At 47.8% G+C, this 8,776-nt stretch overlaps 1 protein-coding gene and 1 long non-coding RNA gene across 3 annotated transcripts; one reads left to right on the top strand and one right to left on the bottom strand.

The window, feature by feature from the left end:
- Nucleotides 1–585: 585 nt before the first annotated feature.
- On the bottom strand, nt 586–3,826 carry LOC123093890 (uncharacterized). Its single transcript, XM_044515971.1, has 4 exons — nt 3,236–3,826; nt 2,152–2,266; nt 1,113–1,308; nt 586–992 (listed from the first exon to the last, which is right to left on the bottom strand). Exons 1-4 carry the CDS (start codon nt 3,613–3,615, stop codon nt 835–837), a joined length of 849 nt encoding a protein of 282 aa, XP_044371906.1. The 5' UTR covers nt 3,616–3,826; the 3' UTR covers nt 586–834.
- A 1,552-nt stretch (nt 3,827–5,378) lies between these two features.
- Nucleotides 5,379–7,366, top strand: LOC123093810 (uncharacterized). 2 transcript variants are annotated; one of them, XR_006445617.1, is made up of 4 exons: nt 5,379–5,857; nt 5,938–6,171; nt 7,076–7,153; nt 7,241–7,366. It is a non-coding gene; the product is annotated as an uncharacterized lncRNA (long non-coding RNA). The 2 variants fall into 2 exon arrangements; XR_006445612.1 differs by lacking the exon at nt 7,241–7,366 and having other exon boundaries at nt 7,076–7,206.
- Nucleotides 7,367–8,776: the final 1,410 nt, after the last annotated feature.

Here is an 8,776-nt window from a genome sequence, read left to right as displayed (position 1 = left end):
TTGTCGATGGTATATGCCGCCACATGCGCCTAGTAGCAGTTCAGAGCGATCGATCAATGAGGGCATCATTCGAGGGCTTACCGTAGGGCTTTTCCTGGTGCTACTTTGCTGCTCAATCAGGGGTATTATGGAATATCGCAAACTTGCTATTCAAGGGATTATTCTAGGTCATCCCATTGACCATGTTCTCAAAACTATGCTACTACATATTTTTTTCAGCACTGCCTACCCTTGGGGAAAGCGAAGGACAAGATAGCTTTCGAGTAAGTGTTGCGTCATTAAGGAAGCACATTCCATCATCGGACACACCCCTCCATAGCACAAGTTCGGACCAAGCCATAGTCCTTTTTGCTTTTGTTTGATATATAATTCTGCTCCTTGCTGCCGTGGAGTTTGATATATAATTCTGATACTTTTGCTTTTGTTCATGTAAGCTCGGATGAAAGTAAAAATGAAAAAGATAGCGAAAAAATTCTGTGATTTCATCATGCAAATCATGTGAAACACACATCAATATTTGTTGCCCCATTTTTGTTAGAATTCTTTATTTTTTTGGATTTTACTATTCACCTGCGCTCACATGAGCTCGAGCTAAGAAGAGGACTTTTGCTGTACCGCAGCCTTATTTTATTTCAGCTACTTGTTTTTCTTTTTATTTTGCTTGTAATTTTGAACTTTGTATGATTTTTGTGGCCTATTGGTTGGCTTTAGTTTAAAGCTGGACGCTGTTTGTGCCTCTTCTGTGAGGATCATTCTCTCGTGCCCTCCATGAGGAGGCCACCGCTGATAAACGAAACACATTTTTTCTTTACTATAAATGAAACACATTCTAAACTATAGATACATCCTCTTCCGATGATCATGGCCTCCTGTGTACGTCGAGCCATTGGCCGGATGTTTCAAGAACTCGGTGCAGGCATAGCACCTCGTGAAGTCAAGACTTTTCCTATAGCCATGTCCAGGAGGATCAACACAGTAGTAATGATAACCACCTGAGGAACAAATAGTAAACTCCATTCAGCGTCAGCACATATAGCAACAAACTAGGAATAAAACGCAAACAAACATCATCAAGTAATGTGGACAATATTCTGAAGATTCCGCAGGCTTACCTTCACATGATGAATCCAGGGGAACGCAGCAGCGTACTCGCGGGATCTCTTCGCCGGCCTCTCCACAGTACTCTATCTCGGCGAAAAAGAGCGTCTTCTTATCCTTGCGCTTTGCGATGAAATTGAGGTGCACAAAGGAATCTCTGTTCTGCCAGAAGGAATTCGAAAGCAATGTCTCACATAACTCAAACTTCACCTGCAAATTGGGCACAAAGAGGGAAGAGAAAAAATTCAGTATAAATAAATGTGCCCAACTATATGTTGAGCATTGCCACAATAATGTGGTGCACGTAATTGGTTTACTTTTAGTTTGATTAGGTCTACCAGAATCCGCTAGAGCAACTGAACCACTTCCACAATTGCACTTGCAAATAACAGACCTCAATAAGATGATCAAACGCAACCCTAGAGGGAACCAAATACCCAGAACAAAGAAGCAACACTAGAAGAACCACCTGTGTAGAAGCAGGAATGCGGAAGCTGTAATTGCATACACAAGTATGTTTACAAGTACACGCCAGAAAATACAGATGGATCAACCAAAACTTTGCAATAGAGTTGGTTGCTAATTCTTCCACTCCCTCTGATCCAAATTAATTGACTCAATCTCTATACAACCTCTATAGAACATTGTATATAGGCTGCGTCAATTAATTCGGATCGGAAGGAGTAGCTGAATTAACATGAATTATTATCAGTAGCCACTAAAGGCTGATCGAAGTGGAATAGAGAAATTCTGTAATCGTCCAAAGAATCCTTAAGTTTAATTGAAACACTTACAAATTGCACTAAAGTATTTTGAAACACTCTGTGTGGCTCATGATACTAGTTAGTGATCCTAATTTAATATTTTCAGGAAGTAAGTCTAGTTCACTTGGTTGGGAGAATTGATGTACATCCCCACGACTTGGGTTCCTTACAGTTATCTTTCAAAAACAAAATTTAATATTTCCTGGCAGGAACACAACACTGACTTGTACTGTATACAGTTTACAAGCTCCTACCAAATAGCAAATGGAAGGTAGGAAAATAGCTATACCTTTTTCCTCTTGTTGAAACTCACTAAGGCCAGTTCTGACAGATAAGTTTCTTGCCTAGTTGCCTCTCGCTTGATTATCTTGGCTTCCATTTCTTCTGCTGTGACACTCTTGCAACTACAATGAGAGAAACGAATTACATTAAGCTACCAAATAAGATATTTCCGAATTTCTGATTTCAGTACGTGAAAATATACACCAGTGGACTAAGACCTCATTTTCCTGCTTAGAGGTTGTTCCCACATTGGAGCATAGACCTCAGTGGCAAAAGAAAATCAAGTTCAAACAAAGAAATAGAAAAGGAAAGGCAAAATCGGCTTGTGAACAACCTAATTTCTAGCATTTGCACAAGCACTCAACAAAACAGCAAAGTGGTCTGGTACCATTGTGAAATGCTGGTAATTTCTGAAAACACACTCTGCTGAATGTAGCAAATATCTATCGAAATGCCAGGAACAGAACTGCCGCAATATTACCCAAAATACCCATCTTCCTCCACAAGACTAAAACCTCCCCCTCCCCATCCAGAGCTACAGGTACTTCTGTTGCTGCAATTTACAGGCAGCGCTCCTGTGTGTTCCTTAGAAGAAGAAAAAAGAGCTCCAGCTACCACCCCTTCTTGAGCTCATGTAAGCTTTCATATTAAGCAGAACAATTTTGACAATAAGCTGGATAATTCAATTCAACCGGGTCACACTAACTGACTAGTGAGGAAGCTTCAAATGCTCACGGTCTGTATCTTCTACTCCCTCCGTCCTGCAATATAAGATCGTTTTTCAAGCTATGTGGGACGGAGGGAGTAACTGCCATTAGCGGTACAGGCAGATCTATGGTATGCCAAAGCCAATATTTGTAAAGAAGCAATTTTCCAGAATGGAAAATTCCCATATAAGTAGTACTCTCTCCGTAAAGAAATATAAGAGCGTTTAGATCACTACTCTTATATTCCTTTACAGAGGGAGTACTATTTATCAGCCCATTGAAGTAGTAAGACATCATGATCATACGAAGTGAAAGGAAATTGAACGGAAGGTATGTCCTGGATAAAGTTTACATGGACCAAAAACAAATAAGTATAAAGATTACCGTATTTCCTCAACTTGGGCGGAGTTGTCGAACATGCACCCGTCGTTCTCATCCATGTACAGGCTGCCGTGTTCATGGATGTAATTCCTCATAAAGACATCGGTCCGAGCCATTGCCTTGTAGAACCGTGCATTTGCGTCGTCGCTCTCCTTGTCCTCCAGCGCGGCTATCTCCTCCGGCGAGATCGGGTCCCCGATGTCCTTGGCAGTGGCCACCGGTGTGCGGTACTTGCGGGACGGGCTATCCGGCGGGATCAGGACAGGGGATGGCCACGGACGGTTGAGCACGGCGCGCACTGGAGACGGAGCGTCACTGTAGGGAACGGGCTGCTTGTCCTTCCCCTGCGCAACCAAGGACGGTCGATCTTCCGTACTATCCATGACGCCGTCGGAAGCGTCGGACAAGCCGACGAAGGGTTCAAGAAAATCGGCGGCGGACGAAGGAGGTGGAGAATAAATCCATGGTTGAGGGCGGTGGAGGACGACGGGTTGGTGCTGGCTCCGACTGCGTTACCATTGTTCCGCCCAGCACTCGGAGTCGGGATCCGATCAAGGGCTGGTTCGCCTCCTCTGGAATTGGGGAATTCGGAGACGGCGGTGTGGAGGTTTATGCAGATGCGGCTGCGTTTTTTTTTCAACACAGTACACAGATGTAAGCGTTTATATAAACACGCTTATAAATGCACACACGCACACTCTATTCTTATGAGCATCTCCGAGAAACCGAGCCGGCATATCATTTTGAGATTTTACAAAGTCATCGTAGGCGCCTCGTAGTCGACGGAACGTATCGCCGAAAATCCTAAAATAATTCCAGAATAAATACGAGCACCAAGACTTGAACCCTGATGGGCTGGGATAACACTGTCCATTTAACCATCCCAACCACAGCGGCTGCGTTGGGTGTAAGCAACCACACCGAATTTCTTGTGTCCTTTAGGTTTTGTTTTTCTTCTGTTCTAGAGAAGAGAGACGACCGATGTTGCTGACTCAGGTTACTACTTCATCCGTCCGAGTTTATTAGGCTCCCTCTCATTGGGTAAAGTTTGACTAGTAATTAAAGTAATAAAACGTAAATTATATGTCATAAAAATCATACCATCAAAAGGCTCTTTCAAATACAAATCTAATAGTGTAATTTTGGTAGCATATATTTTATTTTATTAAAAATATGGATGGTCAAAGTTTGACTAAAAGACCTAAAAAACATGCCTTCTAAATTTCTGCCAAGACCTCAAGAACATGTCTTCTAAATTTCTGCACACTGCCACGCAACGCCTGCAAGTTCATACCTCGCTATACCCTAATCCACCTTGATCGTCACACATCCCGCTGGGGGGATCCATGATGTGAAAAGGAGCTGCTCTTGGTTATCTTTCTTAACATTGCTTGTTTTTTTTTCTTCTGAATATTACCAACTTCCTCGAGCTCGCTACTAAATAGGCTGATGAAAAGATGGGTAGACAAGGGCTTTGGGAAACCTCCTCATGAACTAAGGGGTGGTCCTGGATAGAAGTCCAACATCAACACTAACAAAAAAACAAGGATAAGAAGAAAAACTAAAGAAAGTCCACCACCACCGCTGATGTCTGCACTCTCGAGGACCATTGTGCTTCGTCAAGCGCATTCTTAGAGCCTCGGAGGAAGACGAACCGGCCACCGGCATGGTTCCGAAAAGGCACTCCCAGCACCCGTCCGAATGGGTTTGCTGAGCGCGCTTCTCGGGTTGGCCAATTGATGTTCTTCACCGGAAGCCGTGCGGGCTTCATCATTTCATGCTCCATTAGGGCGGCATTGTGAATAATGCAAAGCGCCAAAAAGTACGGCTCAACAGCCTCCCACTGCTCCAACTTGCGGATTTACGTCGTCGTCGGCCTGAAGAGGGAAGAGGGCACCTGGACGCACTTTGAAGCCTCCTGGAGCTTCTTTCACGCTGCGAACCAAGCTCGGGCGGAGTCGCTGAGTCGCTCCGCCCTCACGCACCATTGTCGCCCCAGGGCTTTCTCCCACCTTCGGGAAGCCATACCAAGTTGAACATATAAAGGATGAAGGGGGTGCTAGGCAGGCTCGCGTCGTCCACGTGTCGCTATGAATAGTGCACACGGCGAGCCCCCCCCTCCCCCCCCACACACACAAGCCGTCAGCCCGCATCTCTGGCCGCTCGCGTACCCTAGCCGCCTCTCTCCTCTGCTCCCCCGCTCCAGCCGCCTCTCCCCCGCTTCCCTCCCCTCCACTCACGAACCCTAGCGCCGGCGCCACACCCTGCGCAGCCGCTGCATCCCTCCCCGCTCTTCACTCGACCCCAACTCTGGGGGTCTCCTCTCCCTCCAGCATCGCCGCTCCACCCTCTCCCGCGACCCTCACCTTCCTTCCTCTCGAAAGGAAGGGAAGGGAAGGCCCCAGATCGAGCGGAGCGACGCCCAGATCCGCGGCGGCACCGGCACCAACGCGCCGTCGTCCACCTGGTCCTCGAGGAAGGCCATGGATGGGGGCGGAACCATAGTCCCACACCCATCCATGGATGATGATGGCGGTGGCCTTCTCCCAGTGGGATGGGGAGCATAGCTTTCTGATGCGGTGGCCCTCGACGTCTGCGATGGGCTGTAGCACCTAGGCTTCAAAGGTACGCACGCACGCCCTCCATCCTCCTCCCCTTCCCTCTTCTTCTTCTGGATGACCCCTGCAGTTTGGTGGTTTCTGCAGGTAGGCCATCACAATGGAAACAGAAGGATGAGCACCATGGCGGGCGTGCAGATGTATGCCATCGTCATCGCCATGTCCCCTAGATTGACAAGCGGCCGGCCAGATTCGAGACCAAGCACCCCTGTGCGCTTCCTGTTCTGGCTCCTCAACGCCACCATGGCTGCGGGATCCACGACCATGGCTGCCCGAGCGCCCAGATGCAGGGCGGTTCTGAACCCAAAGCGCAGTTTGCAGGTAGTACGAGGGCAGTTAATGAATATACTTGTGCGCTTTTACTCTTAGGCAAATCACTAATCATTCAAAAGGCTTATTAGTGTTGATTTTGTAAAGTTATTGGGATACACAAGAACTAGCAATACCACATAAAAAAGAGTCTAGAACTGGGCATTTTTAAATCTGGATAGTTGTTGTAGTGCCTGATTATGACAACAAGAAGAAAAAAATAGCAGAATAATTGTTTGCAGGGATACGTAGATCTTTCTGCTATCATGGTTATCAAGATAGGATTTTTTAACGTACACTATATAGTACAAAAGGTTGTTTATCATATATTGCAAATCATTAGTTTTACGTCAGTCTATTACATGAGAGTAGATGTCTCTATCTTATCTTGATTGATAGGAAGTCCACATATTGAACCTTCAAGATGGTTTGAAATGGACCTGGACAATGTGAATTGGGGCCAGTATCTAAACACTCTGTTTTGGAACCTCAACTATTGGGATTCAATCATTACGCTGGCTGGAGAGGTTGAGAATCCGAAGATAACTCCTTCCTACATGTTTTTGGTGACAGTTTGCTTGATACAATAGATGGATGTTATGTTTAGATATGTTGTGCTCGATGGATCAGTCTTCTTGCTTTGTTTATTCATGCTTTTTAGGAGAATATTTAGCCATGTTGATATGTTTGTCCCCTGTATGTTTAGATATGTTGCCTTGATGGACCTGGTTATAATAATATAATTGATTTTCTATAATTGCTGTTGTGGGTTCGTCAAGCATTAATTGGGTGGATGGGAGCAGCAGCAGCGGCGTTGCGTTCTCTTTCATGAAACTGACCCCAATTTCTCGTTCTTATTATCTTGTGCGATTTGATTCCTCACTTTTTCTTTCTTCTGTTTCCTTTCCTCTTGCAGGATTGACGGGGCTGCTCTCATTTTTCGGTTTGCTACTGCTCCTTGCATTCTACCGCTGCTCATTGTTGTCATAAGAATGTGAGGTGTTCTTCGGTACATGCTCCTGACGTGTTTGATGAAATGTCTATAAGCTGATATGTTACTCATTCTCTCTTTCCTTCTCAGTTGGTTCTTGGGTCCTCCATGCCGTTAGCCATCAAGGTTGGTGTGACGCCCCAAGACCGTTGTGCCAGGTGTCCTTCAGTTATTCGCTGTTGTTGCCTTGTCATTTGCTTGCGTGTTGCATCTTGCCATGTCATCATCCGCATTGCATCATCATGTTTTAAAAACTTGCATTCGTTCGGGTTCCCCAGTTCCGTCCGTTGTCCGTTCTGAGTCCAGACACCCTTGCACGCGCCCGCGGCACCTTCAAAATAGTATTTTATAAGTGGCCAGAAAATGTTCTCGGAATGGGATGAAAGTTGGCGTGTGGTCTTATTTTAGTGTAGGAAGACTGCCTGTCAAATTTCATCGCGTTCGGAGTCCGTTTGATAGCCCAACCGTTAAACTATAGCAGCAATATAGTCGGTCAAACGTTGGACGTTTTCGGTCTCCGAAAACCCTGCCGGGCTGCATCTCTCCCCTCTTCTCTCAGCCCAACCCGCTCTCCACAGTCCACCTAGGCACATGCCTACCCCTCTCTGCGCAGTGCATCGAACCCCTCGCGCGCGTCCAAAAATTGTCCCGGACCCGACCCGAGCAGTCGTCACCGTTGGGTCCGGATCATCCCCAAACATCTACAAAACATCACCGTTTTCTTGTTTGGACTCCCTATCTAGTTTTTTCCGGTCGTCTGATTACGATCGAAGGGATGAATTAGCCCCTACCCAAATTTCCACTCGCTATACATTCTAGTCTAACCCTAAAACCTAGGGATCTGTCCCATCCATTCTCCATCCACCTGCCCAAATCCCCTCGCAGCGCCGCCACCCCCCACCTAACTCCACTCGGTTTTCCATGCCCGGCCAATCAAGAGCGCCTGCCTCGATCTGGATCGAGAGGAGCGCCGATCCATCCCAGCCTCTCCTCGCAAAGACCTCACGCGAGCCTGCAGGCCGACCCCGTCGCCGTTCCTCCTCTGCTCTCTTCCTTCCCCTCTCTCTTTCTTCTCCGTCTCACCTCTCTGTGTCTGTCTCTCTTCGCCAGGGACAGGACTCGACGACCTCCGCCATCCAGGGCCTCTCCATGGCTGTCCTCTCCTTCCTCGCCTTGCCGGAGATGCCCCGTCTTCGCCATGTCCCGCTGCCGCCCGGACCGTCTGCGTTGACCCCCTGCATCCGCTCCAGCCTTGCCGTCCTGCCGAAGTCCCCATGCCTGGGTCCGCGCCCCCGCAAGCCATGACCGAGGTAGCTGCCTCCTCGCGCGCCCGATGCGCGGGCACGACCCCTTGACCCTGCCGACGAGGTCTGCCGCCAAGGACGCCCTGCCATGGCGCCGCCATTTCAAGCTTCAAGCCCCGGACGCCAAGTCCCTGCCGCCCAGGACCTCCTCCTCGCCGCCTGTCGTCTTCGTTCAAGCCCGTCGCCGGCCGCCCGCGACCGCCTCCCTCGCATCTGCATCGCCTCGCCTCTACTCCGTCCGGTTTGATAGAGCGCTGCCTTTTTCCCCTTCGTTGACCGCAGCCCGCTCCAAGTCCCGTTCCTCGCAAGCTCCTGTGGCCGC

Source organism: Triticum aestivum, chromosome 1A (genome assembly GCF_018294505.1).
Source record: "Triticum aestivum cultivar Chinese Spring chromosome 1A, IWGSC CS RefSeq v2.1, whole genome shotgun sequence".
Taxonomy (NCBI): Eukaryota; Viridiplantae; Streptophyta; class Magnoliopsida; order Poales; family Poaceae; genus Triticum; species Triticum aestivum.
This window is presented reverse-complemented; position numbering and strand designations above follow the sequence as displayed.